The following is a 26,922-nucleotide window of genomic DNA, read 5'->3' as shown; positions in this document are numbered from 1 at the left end:
TTTTTAATGTTGTCATTGGACCATTTTTGAAAGGACGCCACTGCCTGGCTAGATCGAAACCCAAAGATTTTGTGAGACTTGGCTTATGTGGATTTATAACATGGCACTCAAAGCAAGGAAATATTTTCTAATAGCACAGAATTGAAAACATGATCTCAGATATGAAAACTCAGCTTTCTGGAACATATCATCACTTGGAGTAGTATATGTGTCTCCATGAATATTTTTTTGTTTAACTAAATAACCACATTTAAAGTCTAGTCTTCCTTTTTCTAGAAAGACCTTTGTGAAGATTGATTAGTTGGTGACTGTTGTCTATTAGGTTATGGATAGCTATGCAGCCATAACTATAAATACTTCTACATAATGTCTTTTTATTTCACTAAGGAAAAAGCTGGCCCAAGAGCTCACTTTTCTTGTTTGATGTTTCTATAACACTTCCCATTCCACCCTAAGTACACTAAGAAAAGTTTGTGTAGAAACTATTTCAGTCTCTGTTGAGCTGCAGCTACTACAAACTGCATTTAGCAGCATAAAAGCTGGCCACACTGCCCAACACTTCAGTACAGGAAATGAAAATAAAATGCCATGTTAATGTCAAGCTGGATGTGTTAACTGGGAAGCCTGGCTCTTCCCTTTTAGAGATGTGGAACAAAAATACCCCAGTATATAAACCTTAAGTATCACTAGACTTCTATTTATACCTCTCTAATTAGAAGTCAAATTCAATGTCCCATCCTAGCTGCTGGCAGAGGAGAAAACTGAGCTGGGGAGAACCAGGCTAGAGCAGCAGTTCTGTCCAGGGAACATGAAGTGACTGGGAATCTGTGAAAAGTATAAAATGTAACTTTGGTACATGTGAATTTCTAGAGAATACTGCAGTGGGTTTAATGTCAGTACAGTAAGTATCTGTATGACCCCTTTTAAAAGAGACTGGGATTTTTGCTGTTTCCATCAGTGGGAATAGAAAACAGTTTTTATTTATTGTGGCCTTAACATACCTGATTTTGTGGTGGTGTGATACTGGAACAAAGCAGAGAGAAAGGAATGTAAATCTATAGGAGATGATAGATTTGATCTTGGTGGAGAGATAACTAACTATGGGTCCTGTTTGTAGTAGTTAGCCACATGTTATGCTTAGTGTGATGTACTGTCTGTGTCTCTTGAGCTGAGGTCACTTGAGGACAGACTGGGATTTTTTTACTTTAAGTGGTAGTGCAATCAGGCTCACTGCATTTACTGAATGAACTATCATCCAGTGTGTCTACATTAAAAACTGTTTTGCAGGGTTAAGATCAATTACTTGTTTTTGCTTTGGATGCTTTGCATTCTTGCTCACGGTTGGGTTGGTGTTATGTGAGAAGGGAGGGTTGTGGATTCATACTCATATACTCATGTAGTTGCAGACATACTTTACCCAAAAAGTAAAACAGTCCAAAACCTCAGATCAAAAGATGAAAACATTTTTTAAACCTCTAACAAAAGTAATAAATGGAAATAAGAATTAACTTTGTCAATTTTCACCCCTCCCTCAATAAATCACTAAAATCTTGGCTTTTATCTTAGATGGATAACACAATAGGCACTAGAGCACACCAACATTACGCAAATACTTCATGTGCTATCAATTATTTTGGAAGGAGTCATCATCTGAATTGTGAAATGTTTTGACCTTTTTTTAAATGAATAGTGTAGGAAGGGGAGAGTGTTAGTTAGGCTGACACATTGTTTCTCTTGTACTTGTGTGGGTATATTTCAAAGTGTTCAGAAGAACACAGCAGTGAATAGGGCTCCTGGCTCCATACCCAGCCCCTCCTGACCTGTGGAGTCATGTGGAGCCAGAGATGACCCTGGTACGTGAGAAGGGGGTAGAAGTGAGCAATAAAATTTAGTGTGCTGCTAAAAAGCATTGGATGTTATGAAATCAAGAGAACACATTCAATGGGGATGCAGCTGTGCAAGCCTGACAGTTGATGACTTTCAGTCTTCAGCTAGTAGGAAGGTGAATGCCCCTGATGGAGTTAGGAGAGCAGAGCAGGCCCATGTGCCTGGAGTGTGTTCTCATGGAAAGGATTCTCCTAACAGACTTCTTCTAAAAGGAAAAGATGGCCAAAATGAATATACAATGTGTGATGAAATTACAACGAGTTTCATTAGAAATTTCCAGAGATATTCTGGATTCCAGATTTGATGTACCTACTGATTTAAAGTGATTTACTTTGAACACTCATCTTTGCCAAGGCTGATATTCTTCATTTTAGTTAACACTGCTAGCCATGTACATTTTTTCCCTTATGTTTGTGAAAACCATTTCATTTTTAGGCATTAGGACAGATTGATTCCATCAACATTCCCCCAATTATTCTGAGTTTCAGAATATGTTTTGCCCAGAAAGCAGTAAGTTCTGTACTGTTCTTTCAGTTGGCAATGCTTGATTTCTTCTTAGGTTGTTTTCCATATATGGATGTCAATGCTTTGATTTTCAAAATTAATCTAGCTGGGTAGGTGAAAGCTGAATTAAATTAGGTATTTTCTAGTCTGACTCTTCCATATCTCAGTATTAATTTCACAGCAGGCAGTCATGCACTGCACCCAGCTGGGCACATGGCATCAGACCCTGAGGTGCCAGCAGCCACCTGCAAGCAGGGAGCTAAAACCAAACACCTTGAACAAACAGCACCCTAGGCAAACCATCTTATTTTATTATCAACTTCAGAGTTTATTAATTTATCAAACCAGGTCAAAGTGATACAACAAGTACATAAATAAGTACTGTAACAGACATACATCTCATGAAGAGAATGCAAAACATGACACTGTGTATTTTGTTGTCTTTAGTGACCAGAAACCGGAAAAACGCAACACTGCATTTTACTAAATGATGCTTTTTGCTTTCCTTAAGAAGTGTTTATTATAAAATAAATACACAATCTGGATTCCACCAGTCCCGTCACAAATCCAAAAAAGCAGGTTGCCATCCTCATTAAAAAAAATTACAAACACTGTACATTTTCCACTTAGTCTTTTGCCACCAGCTACTGCTACAAACAGACAGTGCCTGTTAGGTGAGAAATCAACTGCTGGTCTTCTCACAGAACACTACAATTCTTCAGAACCTCTTCCTAAAGATTTATAATAAAATTTTACAGTCCTGCAGCACATTTCAACCCAGTAGTTGCCATGTGCAATCAGCGCTTCTCATGCCAAACTGCTTCTTCTACAGTTACACTGCAGCTCTGGTGCAGTGAGGTCTTAGGGCCTTTGTTTTGATATGCTACACCCCTTTCCAACACCAGGACAGGACATCAGTCCCCTGGAAAGGCAGAACAGTTCACTTAGTTCTCCTTTTCATGAACAGTGATATAGAGGATTTCTCTTTGCCAGGTGTTCCTGCATTTCAACTTGCTGCACTTTCAAATGGCCTGTATGCCCAAACCTCATCTGCTCTCTGTCCAGCCCTAGGGACAGCAGGGTGGTCCTGACATCACCCTGTATGTTTTCTCCTAATTCCCTTCAGCCTTTCCTTCACCTTCATGTCTGTTCTCCTCACTTGCTCCTCTTTGTGGAGAAGCCCTGCATCCCACTCACACACACACACAGCATGGCCAGGCCCTGGGTGCCATGGAGAAGCCTGGTCCTGAGGCCTGCACTGTCTGATGGAGGCTGCCAGGGTCTGCTGGCCCAGCCAAGGATCCCCTCACCATGGTGAAGATCTGCCTGAATGGGCTTTTGGCATTCAGCACCAACCTCTCCCACAACTTTATCCCTTTAGGAATGTGGACACCCTTGAGTGCTGTCACTGGCAGAATGACAAACCTCAAAATCCTTCCTGTCACTGTTGATTTCACTCCCTGTGAAGCCCCAGCCCCTGGCTCAGGCCATTTCCATAAAGCTTTGTTTCCTAGCTTGTGTTTGAACAGCACTATTCCTGTCTGCTTGTGGAGTAGAAAACAGGAGCAAAAGCAGGCAGAGCCACTTGCATCTTGGGATTTAATCCAATATTGCAGCCACAGGGCAGTGCAGGATTTTGGTGAAAACAGTTTTCAAATTGTTATAATTAGTCTGCAGATGAAAGTCACTTCTCTTAAACACACTGTAGACATGCTATACTAATTTTAACAGAATCTCTCAGATTTGAGTTTTTTTCCTGAACAGTTGTCACAACAAGCAGCTGCTTGTTGTGCTCTACAAGCCTGTAGCTGTTTGTTGTTTGTCATGGGAGAGAGCTATTCTTGACACATGAGAATTGAGAGGTCACCCTCAGAAAAATCAAGATTATGTTTGTAACAAATCAGAACAAATAAATTAAGTTCTGTCACAACTTTTAAGGCATTATTAATCATGAGTTTTAATGGTTTAGGTGTTTTGAAAATACTGCAAGTACTTCACCACTTTCTGCTACGTCTCTTTAGAAGGTGGTTTACCAGGCAAGAGCATGTGTAAATAGGGCCCAGAAGAATGAAGTTATTAGGGTTATTATAGGGAGCTAACACTTTTAGGGAAGTGGGTGGAAGAAACAGTGAAAACCACTTGAAAGCCAACATTTGCTCCAATTGCTACAAAAATATATTGATTGCCACTAACACCTGCTGTTCAGTTTATGGACTTTATTTGCTCAACTACAAGACATCATCCCAAAGGCAGGCTGCTAAGGAGTCTGTTAGTTTAAATCTGGTATTTATGTCTCCAACATGAATATTGTATCACTCCTATTTTTCCTCCACTACTACAAGAAATCCATGAATCATTTCAACACCAGAAATGGTATAAATTCAGGACAGGATATAATGCTCTCCATAGCTCCTGCACATTTATTAGGTGTCCTTCTTTTCATTAGTTTGAATAACTTGCCAAATAATAATAGTAAAAACGTTCTGTTTTCTCTTTTTAACTTGTAAAGAAATGCAACTCTAGGAAAGCACAGTCTTTCTTTCTCCTTCCCCCACCAGTAACACAGAGCCTTCTAGTCTTTTGGAGGAGATATTTGAACAGTTGACACAGACCACTACACATAAAGCAGCAAATTTGCTGTGCATGATGTGAATAATTACTGCATTATAGTTTTGGGGTTTAGGGCAACTGCTGACTTAAGCAAAATAAGCCTGCAGTCCAGCTGCAGATCCAAGTTTTCAGAAGTTTTCTTGTGTTTTTCCCTCCAGTGCTGTCTCCCTTAACAGTGACCCTTTTCAGACTTTTCAAGGTACAAAACCTTTACCAAATCCTCGAGCTCAGTCCTGCACACTCTGCTTTCACACATTTGGCTGATCTGAGCTTCTCCCTCGCTAAATATTTTCCACTGGCCTGAAAACAAAAACACAAAGGAGACAGATATTGACTTAGAAAAGGGCACAGGGACTTTGAAGACATTTACAAGCACTCTGCAAACCAACTGATTCACAATGGTCAAAGAGGGAATGTCCAATCCTCCCATGGAAAATATTTGAAGCATCTTACAACCATGTAACATATTCCATGCAAAATAACTTTGTTAAAAAAATAAATATGGATCAGAATATTACTATTTTCTTTAATTAAGTAGTCCTGTAAGTTGGCTCTATTTATTCAACCATTTCATGACACTAGATACCCTGGTAAACCAAAGTATTTAAAAGCTGGGAAGCAACACAGCTAAATGTTTCATGTGCTGTGAACTCCTCCTACCTGTGCCTAATACAAAGTGTGATGGAAAATAATATTTCTACACATTTATGATAGTGGTAATAGAAATGCATGCTGTCCTGGTAACTAGAATACTACTGGCTACTAGAATACATTGCAGATAACAATGACAAGCTTATGGAAGGCTGACAGCAAAAAACTAGGGAATTTTTTATATGAAAACATATGTGTATCTCAATAGGTTTGTAACAATTAAGAACATATTATTTCTGGGAAAAAGACTTTTAACTAGGAAAAAAGTTATAGAAAAAATTTCTAATTGTAATAAGAAAGAACTAGGAATTAAAAATATCTATATCCTAATTCAGTTAGCAAATTAGCTGAATTACTAATTGTTAACTACTGTCACAATCCCAAACTGGATGAAATACAAAAACCAAATTGAATCAAGAGTGATAAAAATAGTACATATCCTTTCATAAAACATATTTTAATAATGAAGGTGTTGTTAAGAGCATAGGAAAGTAATCTTTCAAATACAACATAAGTGCATGTAGAACCCCTTTAAAAATATCTGATTTTTTTCCCTTCTAAATTTCTTTCTACAACACTGGGGTAACTTGACATGTTACATAAATAAATCCAAATTCTGCAGCTGTGCTGACATTAGTCATATTTCAGACTTACTCTAGCATGGGCAGAAAAGATCCTATATTGTACTTTATCAAAACACAAGAGACTTAGACAGCATGTACATGAACTACTGTTATATGTATCTATATTTTAAATTGCTGTGCTTTGATCACTTAAATCTCAACTTATCAAATATTGTGATCATATACTGGTGGAAAATTCAGTACATCCATTTGACTGGGATGAGCAACAGAGAATGTTTTTCATGGCTATGATTATACGGAGAGTAGAAACCTCAGTAGGTCAGAATTTTACTTACTAAGGGTTGTCCTTGTTATCAACTTGAAGTAAGGAAGTCCTTCAAATTCTCTCTTGGACAATTTTTCAACATAGAGGTGATGCAGAATCCCTTCAGCAAAGAAATGAGAAGTGCATGTTACTGGAAATGTGCCCACTGTTCTAAAGCTAGAGTGCTGCCCTACATTTTTGTAAAATTTTCAGTCTATTCTTTTTTAAATTCTGTTTCTCCATCCCTCTGTTTTTTTGCTATTCTCCTGTAAAACTATTCTCCTGTGAAACTGGGATTGCAGCAAGTTTGTGAGAGGTGTGAGAATTAGCCAATTCTTTTCCAAAACATTGAATCCTTCTTAATTATGAGTAAATGTAAGATTACAACAGAAGACAAAAGTCCCAGTGTCTTGGAGAAAAACAGCATAATTCTGCAGTAGGATACCATTTTGAGCCAGCAGGCAACATGACTGTCAAATCATTATTAGGCTTTGTGGCTTTTTAACACATGGGCTAGTTGTGAACCTCCCAGTGCTCTGTGATTTCTTTTCTGCTCCCACTTTGGCCTTGGCTTTCTCCTTTAAAGCATCTAGAGATGTATAATTTCCATGCAAAAGGGTGCACTGTGTGAGGGTTCCCCATGAGGATCATATGCTTTTTGCTTAAAGTAGATAGAGAAGATTTTTATAAGGCTGGAGATAGTTTTTATTACACTAAAAGTTCACGATTTGCAGTAGTGCTTGGGCTTCTGAATGCTTCTCTATTTTGTTCTAATTTTACCAGTTAGTCTAGTAAAAGATACTGTTTCCATCCTTAACACATTTTTTGCCCATATTCTATATGCACCATCATGGGTGTATCATCACATAGCAGACAGGGCACACCAATTTCAATGGAAAGCTTTTTGATCCTCAGTAAGTAATCCTAAGTAAGAGCCTCCAGCCACTTGTTTCAAACCCTACTACCCATTTATCTGCAATAAATTACACAGAGTAATACTGAAAACCTGTTTGTCATTGTGCTTTTGCTCCCAATGAAGGGTAGGAGTTAGCAGAACTACAGCTTTGTGTGTTTCTAATGAGTTTTGTACGGAAAAATTCGAGTATGATGGAAGTGGCTGTAATAGTGATAGCCTAAAGAGCCAAAAGAACAGCAAAATGCTTAAATCTGTAAACTGTCCTGGGATTTTAGTGGAAGGTGATGCACTGTTTAAAGAAAGAAATTTCTCAACTCACCTTTTCTAATTGTCCACACGTGTATTTCTATTTGAGGTGGCTTTTCAATCTCTATTGCAATTTTCCTGATGGTTTCTCCTTCCTCTGTGAAAATGGATTCATAGACAGGAAATGTCTCTTTCCCACAGAAGTAATCTTTGTTGTCAAAGGTTTGACTTGGCACATCTTCTGTTTAAAAAACAAAAGAACAGAGCACATACTACAGCTATAATCAAGTCCTCCAGAATTTACTTGGCATCAATAGCCAAGAATGGTTAGTTTGAAAGTAGAATGTTCATTTGTATGGCCACACAAATCCATCTCCAGCTGTTAACACAGACACTTAACAGTGTTCTGCCAGGCTCTGGTAGCCTGTCCATGGTGGTAAAACAGTATTTATACTTCTAATCCAGTTTCCTGAGGGAATAAGCTGTGTAAAACAATGTGGTCTGGGAGACTCCTCACAAGTCTTGAACCTGTTGTCTACTTTTCAAGCATATTTGAAATTATGTTAGAAATCTCAAGGTAGTAAAAGAACTAAATGAAAATTGGTGGTTGGTTAGAGTGAAGAGACCCAAATTAATGTTTTGCTGAGGAAAAGAATCTATGAGGTTTGCATTTTGCTTGGCAGCAGCCACGTGGCCAGTGCAAGCCTGAGCCAGCCACAGCACACATTATCTCTTGCCCACCTGGTAAAGTTGTAGAGGCTAAGTAGAAATTGTAATTATTCTGTTTGCAATTGAAAGTTGGGCAGCAGTATAAGAGAGATGATACAACTTAGAGGCTCAGACCACTTTTTGTGGAAACACCTAACAATTAATACATCTCCACATGTACAAGACAGACTGCAGGAAAAGGTTCGGGTTTCTTAAAAATGGGTACGTAGCATCTCAAAAACAAGGCAGTAGCTCCTTTTTGCCATTAATTTTTCTATTGAAGCCTGTTAGCCAGGCTTTGTTGGCTGTTCTTCCAATGAAATCTGTGGATCTCTGCTTCACAAGTATCCAAAAGGCCTTGATACACACCTCCTGCCTGCCTACTGCCTCTGCATCGTGGTTTTTTCCCAGTAAGCAAGACTAGCAGGAGAAGATGGGAAGTGTGCATTCTGCACAAATGTTTCTACAGTGGCTGAGCAGCTCATTTCCTCAGAGCATTCTTGCCCAGTGCATCACGAAACAAACAAACACAGAAATGGGTACATAAGGGAACCGTTTAAAGGCACATAAGGGAACTGGACAGTCCTTTACCTTTTGTATTACATGAATTATGGCTTTTCATTTGGCAAACCATCAGCAGAATCCTTTTAGGAGATTTTTCACCAGCTGTACACACTTATTTTAGTAATGTCTACATAAGTTTTATCATTAGTACAGCATAGACACAATGCTAAATCTGTGATAAGTTAGTATTTATTTTAAGGATTAAGTTATGTAACTGACACCAATCAGAGTTATGAATCCTTCTGGTACATTTTAAAAAGCAGAAATGATGTTATCTCCACGTGGATTTTAGAAGCTAGAAAATATCTGAAGGTTCTGTTGGCACTGTAGTGGGGGAAGGATGGGAGTCTTTTGGCAGTAATGAACTTTCTGTATATATTTCTGTAATACTCTCTTTGGAAGTGAGCATCAGGAAGTCATGTTAACAGCAGAGAGAAAGGCAGTGACTGCTAAGGACATGTGCCAGCAGCATGTCCCCTGTGTGAGGAGCAGCAGCAAGAGGAGAGGTGGCCAGGCAGCTCTGCTGTCTCACACTGAGGCCCCTGCACACCCGCTGGAACATGGCACAGCTGCTGCTGCTGTTCACATCAGAGCCTGTGGTCAGGAGGCTTGAGCCAAGCCCTTTAACATGCACAGCAAAAAGGTGGTCTGTGATCAACTTTGTTTTACCTGGACAGACTTTACAGCATTTTCCTTCTACTTTCTGAGGGTATTTGCAGGGATATTGTTCTGGACAGTGAATTTTCTTACATTCTTGTTTGGTGATGTTGCAGGTGCACAACACACACTCTACGACTCCAAAGGCCCGGAGATTGGGATGCCAAGATTCGCCATGTGAGTATGTTTTGCCATTTGAAACACAAACTACAGAAGAAAAGAAAAAGAAGAAAAAGTTCAAGTGGAAAAGGTATGTTCACTTCCTACTTGTCTATAAATACTAATTTAATTCGTGCCCATTGTTTAAAGTAGTGTCTCTGCATCATCTTTTAGCATCTCAGGCCCATTTCTCTGCTTTTTAATTTTAACTTGTAGTTCCTTTAGTTAAAAGGAGTCTGAGCCCGTGGTCACCCTTTTCTGAGCAGCTTTTCCTTGATGCCAACTCTGCTGATGCTGATGTCCATTAAGTTTTGAGGAAAACAGTGAAGGTCAAGTGTCTGACTAGCTCCCCCCCAGTTCATGCATTTCATTTATGCATTAACCACTCCCTCCCCTCGTATTCTCAGTCCATACACAGGACACAGCCTGCTACAGTGGCTTTGGCTGCATTTGAATTGAATTTGGAGATGACAGGTTCATGTCATTTGAGTCATCTGCACAGCTCCAGCCATTTGCTGAACACAGCCTTTGCAGTGAGAGCAATGCTATCAGCTGGCTGGATTAGTGATACCTGGGCCTTTTATTGCTTGTACATGAGAGTCCTGCTATGTAGCACACTGAAAAAAACACAGAATACTTGCAAAATGAAGTTTAATTCCTTTGTGGAAATAGGTATGTCGATAGGTATATAAATTCATTTGGCTTTTGGAATCACAAGAAAACATGAAAAGATTCATTAGGGACTGAAATTTCATTCCAAAAGCTTCTAAGAACTTCAGAATATTTATTCATCTGAGCCCCTGGGAGTCAGAGAAATACAGCTGACACAAAGAGAGTGGAAAAATCCATGCCTGGTAGAAGCCACTTTGGGTCACCCAGCAGTTGATGGGAATTAAATCACTTTACACCATGTTTCCATTTGTCCTATAAATCCTACTTCTTTCTTTTAGAATATTTTATAAACACAAAGAAAAATGCAAACTAATCCTAACAAGGTGAAAGAAAGGGCACTGCCTGATTTCTAAAAGCAACAAAAGTGAAGCTGGGATATGTTGTAAATATTTCCAATTCTTCTAATATGCCATCATTTTTATTAATGTTTTTTATTTGTAAAATATGTTCCTATTTTGCCTGTAACTTTCAAAAGCAATTTAAATTTTATCTGTAATCTGAAATTTATATCTAACTGGTAACAGATGTAACCAACTGGTTTATATATTTTAGTGAGTTACTGAGATTTATGGGGAGTGTTTTTTGCAATGTCTTTCATGAGCTTATGCTATCATTTCGTTAGTAATTTGCAACTTTTTAACTCTTTTTTTAAGACATGAGATTTTTTTAGAGATGGGAAACAGTTTTGTTTCTCAAATAAAAGTGAAGTTTTATCTGTAAACTAAGAACATGGGAGAAAGAACTATAAATGAAAAAACTGGTAAGTACTCAGCTGCTCAGCAGGCTTCTTAAATGCCTAAATAGCATACTATTGCTAATTTGTATGCTTCCATGGACTTCTTTTCCCCCAGCCAGAGTTCTCCAGATCCTTTATGGACATAAATACTTCCTGAGTTCTCCCTGACAGGTGAAGGGATAATACATGACACTGTATAGATACATACTCTCTGTCTTTTAAGGGGTTTTTGACACAGAACAATTAAATAAATACTCTGAGGCAGGAGATGAAGACTCTAGCAGAAGCGAAATACTGGCAAATAACTTCTAGTTACCCTGTTTTTAGTGCTCTTCATGATCAGAATGAGAAATCTGTATCCACACAACCACACAGTATTTGCATGTCAGAAGAGCTGTGAGTTTGTTCTTTAACTTGTTGAAATGTGTCTCAAGGGACATGTGCATTAATTACTAAAACACTTGTTAATTGCACAGGAACAAAAGAAAACACATGGTCAGCATTCCTGTTTCCATCATGGGGATCTCTCAGACACTCTCCAGGCAGTGAGTGTCTGAAGCTATACTGCATCCAGAAATATGCTGCTCGTCTGTATCTCCTTTATTTGCTGAAACAAGTCAGTTAGAAACTGCTTTGATGATGTCTTCATGTGCAAATTACATGTCAAAGACATTGCACTGTGTGGAGATTCCTGCTCCTAGATTCACCATAAAACACTGGCATGATCTGAATGCTTTTTCATGCTTGTTCAGGTGGATAATAAAGATCCTATAGCCAACATTCCTTCTGTTAGTTAATACCTTAAAAGATTAGTTGGCCCTAATACAAGGGATTTTAACTCTTTGTGGTAGTTTCTAAGTATGCTGACTGGTATTTATGGATAGATGCTCTTCTGAGCATGTGTTTTTACAGCTATTTCTTTTATAGCTTCCTAGGCCTGTTCCTGCAGACCTCTGTTCACAGAAGTACATCCCCTGTGGGAACTGAGCATTCCACCCTTTTTACTGTACAAAACCTGCTGTCCCACTAACTGGTGAATGCTATTTTCTTTATTTTTGTCCTTCCTGTAGTGCATGAGGAGCATGACTTGAATATGGTTTGCCACATGGGCTTAAAATTCTGCTGTCCTCAAAACATAGCATGTCCTATATTCTATTAGCAGAAGGCACTAAAAGATTCTTTACAGTGAGAATCATTGCATTGGTTCAATTTGCCTCTCTACAGCTCAGGCATCCAGTACAGGCTAATTGCCTACTCTGCCTCTTATGTTAGTCACAGGGGAGGGAGATATCCCTTGTATCCCACAGTCTCAGGAAACTGTTGAAGGTGGGGGAAGACATAAGACTGTCTTTCATGAGAATAATTTGCTAAGTCTCAGACGCAGAAAACCTCCTGATACTGTGGCAAAGCTTTATGGTCTGAGATTTGCAGGGCAGTTGAAATATAAGCTGTTTGCAGCTATAAAAGTTACAAAATAGGAGAGAGTGTAAAGAAAATAGCCACAAACAATTTCCTCCAGGACAAATCACTGTGTGAACAAGTTAGTGACTCTAAAGGCATTGGGGTGTCCTTTGTGACACAAAGCACTCACTTCCCTGGCAGCCAGCACATGAGCTCTCAGAATTATGGGGCACAATCCCACAAAGTAACTCGGAGAGCAACACTACTTTTGCAGAGTGAAATGCAATGTTGTACATGTAGGCAGACCTGATTTCAGTCAAGAAGGAATTTCATATCCTCCATAGCTTATTGCTTTTGCCTTCCTCATTTGCATTGGATTTCTCAATACCAGTGCGAATTTTCAAGATCCTGCTGTATATTTTGAGAGGTCTTTTTGAGCTCTGGGTCACTGATCCTGACCCAGATCAATCCTGGAAGAAGTGCCTGTCCTTACCTCGGCCGTGCCTGTGCTTGTTGTTGATGACGATCTGGACGATGGTTCCGGAGGCCTGCTGGGGGTCGGGCAGGGCCCCGCGGTTACCCCTGGCACTGGGGAATCGGGGCACGTTCACTGCCTGCCTGCCTGAGCTGGCTGCCAGGTCGTAATGGGAGCGGTGGTAGGAGTGCCTCTGGAGACAGAAAGACAGCAGGAGAGTCAATGCCTCATTCCAGTGAACAGGGGGTATGAGTAGGGAACGAGTACTGCTGGATAAAAGTAGGTGTGTAGTGCATAGCATGTTTTCTAAAAACACTGCTTCTTTTCAGAGAATCATTTTCTAAATGCCCATGAACCTGAAGGTTTCATATTACAGGTGTTCGCAGGGGTCTTAGGATGAAGGAAGAGACGAGGATCTGACTCCATGTTTCAGAAGGCTTGATTTATTATTTTATGATATATATTATATTAAAACTATACTAAAATATTAGAAGAAAGGATTTCATCAGAAGGCTAGCTAAGAATAGAAAAAGAATGATAGCAAAGGCTTGTGACTGACCAGAGTCTGGACAGCTGGACTGTGATTGGCCATTAATTAGAAACAACCACATGAGACCAATCACAGCTGCACCTGTTGCATTCCACAGCAGCAGATAATCATTGTTTACATTTTGTTCCTGAGGCCTCTCAGCTTCTCAGGAGAAAAAATCCTAAGGAAAGGATTTTTCAGAAAATATCATGGCTACACTTATTTTATAGACATGATTCTTCTCACTCACCCAAAGATCTGCTGGTTCATGCATTTAAGTAGTGCACCTAATGCTTAAAAGCCCTTCAGATTCTCTCCAAATGCTGTTACAAAAATCGTCTTTTGAGCAGTTAATTGTTAATGGATACTTTTACCACCAAAGACAGTGAAGCCCTATAGTAAATATATGTGTGTATGTGAACTGGGAAGCAAGTATTTGCAATTATTATTTAAGAGCAATTCTTGCATAGCGAACTAATACTGTTAAATTTTATTCTTATAGAGCATGTACAGAAAAAAACAAATCCAGAGACTTCAGGAGCTCTTGCTCTAATTTAGCATTATTCATGAATTCAGGCTGAGTGAAAGAAACTTGTTTTTGGCTAGATTCACAGAAGCCAGAATGAGGCAGTAGTTATTCAGACCCATTATCATCCTTTTCTGTTTTTTTCCCCAATGTACTGCCATGCACAGCACAGCAAGAAAGTATGTGTTTAAACTGTAGGTCCCACTTACAGCTTCCCTGTTGGCTGGCTGCCGGAATATGTCTCCATCAGAATGTTCCCATGACAATTCTCCATCTCCTGTACATGAAGCAGAACAGTATCCATTAGAGGAGTACAACACCTTGGGAGATACAGAGGGGAAAAGTCTCACCTGGCTTTACAGCTGTATTAGGGTCTAGTGAGTAGCAGAGGAATGAATATGAAAATCAGCAAATTTTGATAGTAATATACTTGGCCATGCAGGGAGCAGAAACTGACTCACAGTTTCCTCCGTGTGAGCTGTGCTAGATCTTTGCAAATATTTTGTTTAGGTTTGCATTTCATAGAAAACACAGCAGCGAGATAAAAAAGCTTCTGCCATATTGAAAAAGACAAGGTAGATTATGAGATAAATGATCATTTTACCATTTTTACAAAAGAGCAGTAGATAGGAGAATACATTAAAAAAGCCCTGGATCACTGCAGACAGTGGGTCGCCTCAAGTGCATAATCTGATGTAATCTCACCTCTGCTATGGAAATGCTAAAGAACTGGTTTCTCATTAGTGACTGTGTCTGATGTGACTGATTTCTCCACCATAAGGCTGGTTTGCTGCATAGCTATGTTTGATACTTTGTACTTTGAAAGTCAGATTGATTTTTGTAACTGGAAGAGGCTGGTTTCAGATGCAGCTCAGGTAACTACCTGGTAACTGACATCAGACAATTAACAAGGATTTTCTTTAATTAACTGTCAATGTATTACATTTAAAACAGTATATCACTGTATTTCTTCCTGGGAACAGAGCTATCACTTTGCTTGTTTGAGATCAGGTGGCTTCACAAGCAGCTTGTCTGGCAAAAAGTTTCAAGATTTGTAAAGATACTGTGGAGTAACATGGCAAAGCAGCAAAGAATGAGGAACAATCTCTGTGCAAAGGAGAACTGCAGAGAGATCCTCATCCTTGTTCTGTCCGAGGTGATGTGTTCATACAGCACAGAGCTCTGCCCTCCTGAGAAATCAGCTCAGCTCCTCCATGGTGCCACACATAAGTTAATTACCACTGCATGGTCCCCAGAGGAAGCAGCTTTGTCACCCTGCTGCACTGACAGGACTACACAGCTTCTGTGCAAGACCCATTCCTTCAAATTGCACAGAGCTCTCTCTGCATCCTGCTGCTTTATTAGCACCGATGCACTCTCAAGTACCTTCCTGCTGGCTCAGACCTCCACTGCAGAGCTTTTGGTTCAATTTGTGCACTCAGCCAACTCCTCAGGTCAGGTGCTGTGGGACTTTGCTGGTTTGTGTTTCACAGCTCTTGCACCATAGGGAAAATTATACAACCAGCTAGATATTTTTACCATGCAATAGTACTGAGTTCAAACAAGCAGAATATCAAAAGAATGCAGCAGCACAAAGGTGCAAGTAGGGGAGATTTTCAAAGCATCCTAGCATCACTGATATTTTGAGTGGCACTTCTGAAAAACACAGGTACCTTTAAGTGCATATTAGAGAACAGGCCATAGATGCTTAGATACCCTGAAAGTGGTGGTTCAAGTGCCATAATACTAATAGTGAGATAAAATACATTTAGAAATTCTCAGACATTTTGAGCTTTTAGAAAGACAGTTAGGTTTTGACATTCAGAGAGGCTGGGAAGGCCCCTAGAATCAAGTGTCCTGTGGGTACAAGATCTAAAATGCAATTGCTAGTAAAATATTGAAGTCACCTGAGTATTGTCTCACACATAATTTAAATTGGAGTAATTGCCCTTGCCTCTGAATTGAAATTCTCATGTCTTGCCCAACTAGAGTAGGTCTGCTACCTTGTCAGATAGAAGCTCATCTTTCATTACAAAGCTTCTCTACCCAGAGTAATGGCAACTACTTCAATACATCATTTGAAGCCTTGATTTACCTCATTAGGGGGATGTAACTTTATCATCCAAGCATTCTCACCTTGTTTCAATTTAGGAAAACAAAGGTAGCAATGTTACCTTGCTGGCACTCACAGAGTAATTTCCCAAAATACATTGGATTGTAATTAAATGGGAAACTTGGAGAAAGTGTCCTGAGTGACAGTGCTGGTGCACAGACAAGGCTCTGAAAGGGGAAAAGTAAATTCAGAACCTGTCCTTCTGTGACTGGCCTTGAACGTACCTCTGCAAACTGGACAGCAGGACTCCGGAACAGAAACTGGGAAAGAGCAAGTTAACTTGGGACAGGTCTTCAATCCACAGTACACATTTCCTTCCTGCCAGTAAAATACAAATGGGAATTTAGAAGGAGTTGTTGATTGTCTGGTACTGTAGATTCTTTTTTTTTATGGATATGCTTAAATATGTGTTTACATAAATGCCACTCTATGCAAAAAGCAGAATATTAGATTAGAGCAGTCTGTTCAGTATTTATTATGAAATAATTAGTTCATGAAGAATATGATGATGATTTTATGAGAGGAAGTAGAGAGCTGCCAGTAGTTGATACTGAAGAGCTGGTTAGATTGAGAGGGATGTTTTGGTTCAGACATGCTCTGAAGAGTCACTGGGTGACTGCTCAAATATACTGGATTTGAATTGTGACATCTCAGGAATGGCTCTGTGGCCCAGTGCCAGCTCAATGCTGTCCCCTCCCAGCCTTGGGGCTCTTTACTTATCAGCTCAGTCTAAATGAAATCAGTCATTGGTTTAGTGCTGTATTTTCCAGTTAGGCTGAAGGGGAATATTCTATCTATGCTAAGCAGCAGTATTTTACCTGCTGCCTGTGCACTGTAAGCTCAGTCACAGCAGATGCAGGGTATGCATTGTGCACTGTGTTTAAGAGGTCATCTGGCATTTATTTACCAGATACTGCACACTCTCACCAGCTCTGAGCACTCTCATGGGTTCAATCATTAATTCTCAATTCCCAGCCTTTGCTACACATTGCTTATATTTCAGTGTCATATCTTCTAGAAAGGAGAACTGGAGCATAGACAGAGCAGAGATCTGTCAAATCATGTTACTTACTGAGCAGCTGCACTGGGCACACTGGTTTGCTTGCCTGTTTTGGAAAAGCCCCTCAGCCACAAACATTTCTCCATGGTGGTAGGTGGTGCCATTGTATTCACAGGATTTCCCAGTGATTTTGCTGCTTACTGAGAAAAGGGAGTCTTCTGAAAGCAAGGGGAAAGGAACATTTCATGCAAACGTTCTTGAAAATTCACAATATCATAAATACAGGGGAGGAAAAACTTCCCCTCTTCATTTCTCTTTATTATGAAATGACAAGTTTTGTGATACTGCAAAGTACAAGTGATATGCTACTATCTTGCTGAGCTTTGGTAAATTACACTTAGAAGTGACTGTCCCAGTTAATCCTAGGATGCTGTCAACCAACGGCAATGGCAGCACTAATGGCCCTGTCTCAGGCTGCAGTGTTTTCCCTTGTTCTGTTGCATTTGGTATTAGCACAGAGGGGTGTGGTTATGTGCCTACCTGCTACATGTACATGGCTCTTTCATGCTTTAATGTAAAAGGCATTAGGTCCTGCATGCACACAGAATCCCACTAACAACAGCCCTGTTTTAGCAGGGTTCTCCTTCTTAGTACTGGATACTGATGATGTTTTTTTTAAATTATTTCTAGTATTATAGCCCAGAGAGCACTTAATTGCAGGTTAGCAAGTTGTGCCACAGGGCATGGATGATTCCCTGCCACCCACAGGCACAAACCTTTTGGTAGAGGAGCACCAGTAATGATGATGGGACTGCCAAGAGAGAGCCATGTACTGTTTGTTCCTAGTGGCTTTCACAATTCATTGCTGCTGCTGTTTTCAAAACGTGCAAAACTTGTCAAAACAGATGCCAAAAGCTAATTAAAAAGTTAATTTTTTTCTGACATGCACTGATGCACTCTCATTTTAATGTCAGATGTACAGATGAAGGAACTCTGCAGAATTTGATGCATATGACAAAGTGCACAATATGGCAGTATCAATTCAACTCTGAAAGCTCTTGCTTCAACTCAGGATCATCTTGAGTTCTGCACCATATGGGTTAAATGTTTTTTCAAGACATAAAGCTATCCATACCTTATGCTAAAACATCCCCTAGATTGTTTAGGTATTAGCAGTTGATAAACTGTGCAAAGGGAGTACACTTTACCCATGAAATGTAAGTAAGTTACTTGATACTGCTTGGGCAGTGAACCTGGCACTACATATTTATATTCACATTAATTTAGCATCTCAGCATGGGAAAAGACATTTCAAACAAGGGCTCTGTGGAAGTAACAGTGGAGTGTTTGTTCTCTGGAGCCCAAATCACAGCAAATTTCTAGGAATGCAGCTGAAATTTCAATCAGTGGGTTTGGGTTTTCATGTAAAAGAAACCTGAATATTCAGGTTTTCCTACAGTCCTTTTCATTACCTATCAGACAAACCTGGAGATATTTTTCTGTGAAACCATGACACCGCAGAATGTACATTTTTCTTCTGTGAGCTCAAGTGAAAAGGCAGTTTTCTGCTGGTATGTACTGCCATTAAACACAGTCATTTAGTTTTCCATAAAAGCATATATTAATTACACTGGTCCATCAAATATTAATACTTTAAATGGGTAATGTGAAATCTGTCTGTGGAATGTACATGTACTACAGTATTTGAGAGTGTATGGGGTCAGCAAAGTCCATTCTGTAGGAGACTGGCAGAAGTCAGCTAGTCAGGGTTCCTTGCCTGACATTTCATTGCCTGACACATTTGGTATTTGCACTTCCACAGTTGGTGCACCGGATTCATCATTATTTCAAAGCAATCAAGAGTGTCCAATGACACCTTTCCAAAATCTTATAAAGAGTACAGAGCCCTGACAAAATCTGTGTTTGGCACAGAAATGCATTGCTTTTGGCACTTGCTGTATGGTTTGCTAGTAATGCACAGTCTGGAATGGCAAGATGTATGCTCTAATTAAGAAATCCTTCAAAAGTCATCAGCAAAAAATTCAGTTGACAAATTCAGCTACTATTTATGCCCAAATATTGGAAAACATGTATAAAGAGGCACTTTTCAGGACTGGGATGCCTCCCAAAACTAAAATCTCTTTCTTGGGTTTTCTGAGAGTCATCTCATGGAAAGCAAGAGGAAAGACTGACAAATCTTTAGTTATCTCCTTGCCCCTTGAGTAACTGGAAGAGCAGAAGACCGGAAAGAAATTAAAATGGAAGGAGAAATGAAAGGATAACACAGATGGTCCTTGACTGGAGACAAGCCCCTGTTCACAGAGCCTCTGCAGGACATGGCTGTGCTCATGTGGGATGCCTGTCCAAAAACAGTGTGTGTTCTGCTTGTGGTTTGACATTTGCTAAGACCAACACCTGAATGACTCACCATGACTTTTCAGAGTGTTGGATGAAGAGAGTAAATCTTACTGCAGATTTATCCTGGTATATGGCACATCACTCAGTTCTGAGGGAAATCACCAAATGCCATTAAACTGTGGCTTCAAAATAAGGAAGGAGGACAGTGAAACTTTTATTGCTTGGAAAATGATGGCAGAGAGAGCTGCACTAGGTAGTTGTTTTCTTCTGTGTTTCTTTTAATCTATCAGAGAGGTGGGCCTGTGACAGCTAAATCATTACATGCAGCCAAAAACACATCTACATCTGCCTGTCTGGAATTTGGGATGAAATTCTATGGCTATTTTAAACCAGAGAATCACAGGATCATTAAGGTTGGAAAGGACCATTAAGATTGTCAAGTCCAACTTTCAACTTAGTACCACCACCATGTTCACCACTAAACCATGTCCTCAAATGCCAAACCCACATGTTTTTTGAACACTTCCAGGGATGAGGTTGCCACCACTTCCCTGGGCAGTCTGTTCTGATGCTTGACAACCCTGTCTGTCAAAACATTCTAAACATACCTAATGTAAACCTGCCCTGATGCAACTTGAGGCTATTTCCTCTCATCCTGTCACTTGTTACCTGGGAGATGAGACTGACACCCACCTCCCTACAACCTCCTTCAGGGAATTGAAGTCTTATTTGATTAAATAATTGTAAGAAAAGTCAGTTTCAATTACAGGACATAGGACCATGATTTAAGTCCTATGCCCAGGCCTGTCCATATGGTCATCTTTTAGCACATTGACTGGACATATTTCAATATTGCACAGAGTCAGGTCTTAAAAAGTCTTCAGATCAAGACCACATTACTTGTTATTGCAAAAAAATATATACAGTCATATATTGGAGATGGCATATTGAAGAGCACAACTGATCCTCTCCAAACACAGCATTTGCCTGGAGCTGCAAGGAAGATTTGTTTATTTTTTTGTGTCCAAATATAATTTCTGTCTGGTGCAGTTTCTCTCTCTGTCTAACTTTGCTGGTGGTGTGTGACTGATTTTCCTAACTCAGACTTGGTTTCTTTTCTAATGCTTTTGAAATCATGGCTAATTAGAGGAGTTCAGACTCCCCCATGATATCATATTCTCCTGTAGAATGTGAATTTAGAGTCATTGTGGATTGTTTTAATAAGTGCCAGGTTTGAGCTTTGAAAAATTTTGCCATTAATACTCATATCACCATACATTATTCTGTGCCTTAGAAAAGACAGGTTAGAATCAGATTAATTAACTGCAAATATACTGCATTGCTCAAAGCTCTATTTGTAAACCTTGCTTGCTAATCAGGACTGTTCCCAAAGCTTTATCTGGCATTTTAATGGTGCTGACTAACATTGCTTTAATTAGCTGCCTCTGTAAAGTACCAGGCAAACCATCTGTGTGAATCCTTTTAATTAACTGGCTTCAGTCTAAGGGTTTTTCCTGGCATTCTTAGTATGTCAGTGGAAGCAACATACAATGTATAGGATAAAGATGTTATAGCTTCATTGTAAAGGAACTATCTCTGCTTCTGTGGTTGCCATTTATTCTGTAAGGGCTCAGACTTCTGTATAGAAGTTGAGAGGCCATGCTTGTATTTCCCTACAATTTTAGTGTGATCAAGAAAAGACCATGAGTCTGCAATATGGACAGCAGTGATTTATCACCATCATTAGCATGAGGTGATGGCAGGAGCCAAGATGTATAACCTGGGCTTCACATGACCTGATATAGATTTCAATTTATCCTGTAAGTAACTTTAGAGGTTAAATCTGGCTTAAGAAATCCTTCAGATTTTACAAACAGACAACAGAATACAACTGTATCAAAAATGGATTATATTTAAAACAAATTTTTTTTAAAAAGCAACTGGAAAATACAGTGGCTATGCCTGAATCCTTATATCCAAATATTCCTCTCTTCCAAACATGGGATTCTGTCCAGCTTGTCAGCCTGGGCTGATGCCCCATACACACAGAGTAAATTCCAGGCTTGATGAAGCCAATAGAAAGGTTTCCTTCAGGATTCAGCCAACATACGTGCTTGAATGCTGCTTTTCTGAGACTGATTCTTGTAGTGTGAGGAACTGTTGATCTATACAAACAGGATTTGTATCAACTAAGACCTGTAGAACTTGATGTGAAAGTCAACTATGAACTAGAAGTGCATGCAGGTATAGTTCACAGATTTCATGAACTGTGGTTCATTTGACAGAGCATGCAAAGAAACATTATGGCAAAAATTTTGCCATGAAGGGATGCTAGCTCAGTGTGAACTGCAGCACCACTGCTTTCCTGATAGTCTGACAAAACAGTGTTAGATGTGAATTTCATAAACCACAGAAATTTTATGGAAATTTTCTGGTTCAATGGAATTTGCTCCAATCACATATTTTTTCATGGAAGCCTGTCTGGGTTCCTGATGCTCTGCCCATACTTGAGGAATCCAAGGGCTAAGGTTTGAGGGAAGAGTCAAAAATGTACACATACCCGACTTTCCAGTCTTCTGGGAAAAACAGATTGTGTATCACATGGATCACAGTCAATTTTGGAAACACCATCTTTCAGCTTTTTATGTTTACAATTCTATTCCTTCCTGGACTGTTATAAAAACTTGGTCCTGAGATGCTTTACCCTTACTTGGATATAAAGCAGAAGAGCATCAGTTATTTGCTACTAATCCCTTGAATAGCTTAGACAAATTCCATGGGCAGTTCCTGATGTTTAAAACATTGGTAATTTCTGCAGAAGTATTTATGTGCAGAGTATAAAGCAGTAACCAGCTATGAGCAATCTAACCTTTTGGGAAATGGGAGATGACTTATTTGAGGAATGGCTTTAGGATCCAGGCCTTACTACAATCAATTAAGTGCTGAACTTGGATCCTTCTGGATAAAGACAAGAGTTACAGGTATAATTACTAATGAAAAATTTAGGACACTACCTAACAAACTGGGAAAACCACCTTAGAATCAGTGCAGTCATGGCATGGTAATCAGTAAAGTGTTTGTGATGTGACATCTGAAAGACAAAAAAATCAGCTGCTTTTGGGCACTCCTTGCCACTGGGGACAAGGAGACATCTTGGCTTTGTGACAGTCACTGTGCTTGGCTGTACTGACCTGCAGGCAGTGGCAGGCTGGAGTGAGTATCCTCCTGAAATGGAGACTGCACTCACTGGCCAGTGAAGGCACAAGCAAAGCTCATGCCACTCCTAACCCTCAGCAGGGTCTGCTGGGACCCTGCTCAGCACCTCAGCAAGGGTCTGTGGGGTTTTATTGCATTCTATTAGGTGCTTTCTCCTATATTCTGTCCGTTTGTGTTAGTACTTAACACTCTCACTATTGCTTATTTTAGTATCAGAACATCTGGCAAAGAACATTTTTTAAAAATCCTACAGACTCTTGGCTTGCTGACTTAGAAACTATTTTTAAACTGCAACATTCAGAATCACCTAGTGTCATTTAATGAAAAAGATATGCTTTTAGTGTCCAGCAGAAAGGCTGGGTGCCCAGTCTGGCTTGAGTTTTACAGTTTGTCTATTTTATTAACCACCCTTATAAAAACAATCTAGTGCTAAACAATATGAAATTAATCACAAGGTCTAATGCCTTAAGAAACTTACCATACTGGGAACTGTTTTGCAGATAGTCTGTTGGTTTTTTTTTTAAAGCAGACAGATGATAGATTATGAATTTGAATACAGAGAGGATTTTATGAAACATGTTTTCTGAATCAACACAGAGCATAAGCATGTACAGACCAAGAGACTGAGGATTGTTTTGGAACCATATTCAGTAGAGAAGCAATTGGATTCTGCTGTAACTCTGGGACAACTGTTTGCACTGACATCTCTTCTGCACATTTCCTAGTATTCCCAGTGAGTTCTGCTACTTAATGTACACAATTGGAAGTGTCAGTTTAGTTTCAACAGGGACTCTAGAGCTCTCTGGCCTGTATCCTGGTGCAGGAAACTGTCCTTGGACACCAGCTGACCAGTGATCTCACATGCTGCTTTTTTCTGTATCTCTCAAGTTGTAACAGCATCATCAAGGCTGCATTACTTTCCTTGTAACTTAAAATTTGCCTAAGAATTATAGGTTACCCATTCAGAAGCCACACATAAAGAACAATTATGAAATAAAACACAATTCTTGGAAATGTGCAGACCACAAATATTTCTAATGCCAGAGGGGAACAGGACTTGAGTATCAAAGTACTTCTTCCTATTTTGCATATTGAAAATTCTGTGAAACCTGAATCAGCTCAGGCACACACAGTGTCCAACACAAGTGGGCAGTACTTTCATTACCTGACATCTGCTTTTGGAAAACTTTTGGCTCAGGTAGGAGTTGCACATACCCCTAGGTCTCTTTGTTGAAAAAATATCGTTAATTTTCCTCTTTGATGGAGTCCAGGTCTATTCCCTAGAAACAAACTATTCTGTAGGGTAATGTACACATAGAAAGATATAGGGATGATTTTTGTGTACCAAGTCTCTTAGTGGTTTTCATAGCAGTGTTAAAGGCTCACAAAATAGGCTTCATGCTCCACTGCAAAAGATTAATTCTAGGAGGCCCCAAAATACGGAAGTAGTCTGGAATAACAGTAATGAGATAACTTATTCACGTGCAGAATCTGAATGGCAAATGGATTCAAACTGAAGGAGAGTTGGTTTAGATTAGGTATTAGGAAGAAATTAATTCCTGTGGGATTGATAAAGCCCTGGCACAGGTTGCCCAGAGAAGCTGTGGCTGCCCCATCCCTGGGACTGTTCAAGGTCAGGCTGGACAGAGCTTTGTGCAGCCTGGTCTAGTGGAAGGTGTCCCTGCCCATGGCAGGGGCTGGAAGACCTTTAAGGTTCCTTCTAACCCAAACCATTCTCTGATTCTATGAATTTACTTTTCTAGTTACTTTTGACTGCACAGACAGTGGAAACATGCTTGGATCCTCTGCCACCCTGATGTACAAGAGGAAAACAGAGTAAATCAAAGGACTTCAAAATTCACTTTGTGAGGGGACCAGGGGGAAACTTCTCTCTCCAGCTTTTAAAACGCTGTGTGCCTCTTCTGGTTGCTGGAACAGCCACTTTGACAGCTAGATAAGCATGTAAAGATGTGAACAGTTGTTGGGCTGCTCAGATTAACACTGTCTGAATTAGCCTTCTTCCACCTAAGGAATCAGAGCTCTGAAAAAGTGGAAATGAGTCCTTTGACTTCCTCAGCCAAAGCTCTTCCCAGTCCTGGAGAAACCTAAGTGCTAGTAACATTCCAAGAAAAATATAAAGAAGCCTGCCTCCAGGCAAAAATCCTCTATGTTAGGCTGTTCCCTCTCCTCTACACAAGACAACAGAATATGGTTATTGTATATAAGGAACAGCTATTCAGTATGAGACATATTTGGAATGGAGGAATAAATATGTGTTTATAATCTGATCCTTACAAATTCAAAACATAGCAGCCTAAGACTTAAAAGAGGTGAGGGAAGCATCCTGCAGAGATTATGCAGCTTGCTAGGAGAATGACAGTGAGATTTTCATCATAGGTATGTTGAATAAATCTGGAAAAACTCTGTTGATTGAACTAACCTTGAGGCAATGTGTGCAAACCAAACTGTATTTTAAAATATTCTTTAAAAAAAGATCCTTATGTGTATATGGAAAAAAGATCATATAAATTATATTCTTCTGTGTTTATGCAGTGCATTTCATGCAGAAATAGTAGTACTTTATATAACACAGAGCACTTGCCTATTTTCCTGCAGTTCCAGTGAAAGTAAGTTACAGTAAGAACAGTAGGTTTGCTTTGTACTCAGAGATCCAGTTCATGTTTGTCTGCTGACCCATTTGTACCAGAAAGGCCAGTGCAAAGAAGCAGATAGCTGGGAACATGGATTTCCTCGTTCTGCCACCGTGGTTCACATCCCCAAAATGACCTTCAGTGCAGGAAATGTTCCATGACCATATTTTAGTCACTTGGGTATGAGGTGCTGTGCTGGGGCTACTTGGTGAGAGGGGCCAAATGCAGAGGTGCTAAAGAAAATAGAGCAGATAGGGAATCTCTGTCTTACAGGCAGTGAGGGACACAAGTTTCATGGTGGAACAAGTTTCATGGACACAAGTTTCATTGTGGAACACAAGTTTCATGGTGACCTGAGATAAAATGTGCTCTATTTTTTCTAGAAATTTTCCTATCTACCAAACTTTCCTCAGTATCTGTAAAAACCTTTTGCATCCCTTTGCCTTGGAAAGGCAGGAAACCTGTCAGCACCTTTAACTCAGGTCTATGTACTCCAGACTTGCCCCTAGTGCAGCTTCAGGGCTGGATATCTAAACTGAGCCCAGAGAACAGCAGCACATGGGGGAATAAACTGCTACTGCAAATCGACTGTTTCAAGGTCAAAACCACCAACTGCTAAAAGGAGACTTTTTTACAGTGGTAAAGAAGTTTTTACCACTGTCACATCAAGTAGAGTAAAACACAAATATTCTAGAGCTACTTCATCACCAGAACTAAGTCCTGATTGCTCATATCATGAAAATACAGGAACCTCAGACAGAGAAAACCTGTTACACTGTTTCAGTGCAGGGTTAGCTTCTAGGGGTCAGCTAGGATTATTTTAAACAATCTTTGTGGCTGGAGGTCCTTGGGGAATTGTAGCACAGCCTATGAGACCAAATGGATTTCTTTCCTACTAAAAATTCTTTTGCCTAATTCCTTCCCTCTGCTTTTGTTTCCACTCTACATGAATGTGTCACCTCGAGGTCTGATTTGAAGTCCATTGAACTAAATAGATTTGGAACCTGGCCCAAACACCTACTCTGTGTGGCACAGCAAAAAGGCAGTTTCCCCTTTCATCTTCTGTCTCATATTTCTACCATATTCCTTAGGATTTCTAGAGAGAAGGACCATATCATCATCAGTAACTGCATCTGTTCTCAGAGAAGACTGAGTCCAAAAACAAAGTTAATAGGAATCTGTTGATTGACTACAGTAGAAAGTGGATCAAGCCTCAGTCCATGTGCATTTAGCCTTTTCCCTCAGTCATGCATCACAATCCAAATTATTACAAATCTGTTTTGTAAATTTGTAATATTACAAATTAAAATTATGTGTTCAGGTTCCTTTAAAAAACAAATAAAGCTCTGCAATGATGTTGTCTTTCAAGTAGTGGCAGAGGCTGACAATAAATGTGGATGGAAAAGTTGTTCACTATCCAAAAACTGCAAACACCAGCTCTAAATAAAATCCATA

At 39.7% G+C, this 26,922-nt stretch overlaps 1 protein-coding gene across 4 annotated transcripts in view; it reads right to left on the bottom strand.

Annotated features, from left to right (window-relative positions):
* Positions 1 to 2,695: 2,695 nt before the first annotated feature.
* Positions 2,696 to 26,922, bottom strand: part of CHRDL1 (chordin like 1) — a 38,586-nt gene continuing 14,359 nt past the window's right edge. For 2 of the 4 annotated variants that reach the window (XM_066559395.1, XM_066559398.1), the window contains 8 exons: positions 17,315 to 17,460; positions 16,467 to 16,560; positions 14,339 to 14,406; positions 13,093 to 13,267; positions 9,644 to 9,838; positions 7,776 to 7,943; positions 6,572 to 6,661; positions 2,696 to 5,301 (listed from right to left, as the gene is read on the bottom strand). In XM_066559395.1, the coding sequence (XP_066415492.1) occupies positions 5,171 to 5,301; positions 6,572 to 6,661; positions 7,776 to 7,943; positions 9,644 to 9,838; positions 13,093 to 13,267; positions 14,339 to 14,406; positions 16,467 to 16,560; positions 17,315 to 17,460 (1,067 nt within the window). In that variant the 3' untranslated portion in view covers positions 2,696 to 5,170. The remainder of the gene's footprint in view (positions 5,302 to 6,571; positions 6,662 to 7,775; positions 7,944 to 9,643; positions 9,839 to 13,092; positions 13,268 to 14,338; positions 14,407 to 16,466; positions 16,561 to 17,314; positions 17,461 to 26,922) is intronic. The other 2 variants (XM_066559396.1, XM_066559397.1) reach the window with 2 other exon arrangements.

This window comes from Molothrus aeneus, chromosome 14, assembly GCF_037042795.1.
Source record: "Molothrus aeneus isolate 106 chromosome 14, BPBGC_Maene_1.0, whole genome shotgun sequence".
Taxonomy (NCBI): Eukaryota; Metazoa; Chordata; class Aves; order Passeriformes; family Icteridae; genus Molothrus; species Molothrus aeneus.
This window is presented reverse-complemented; position numbering and strand designations above follow the sequence as displayed.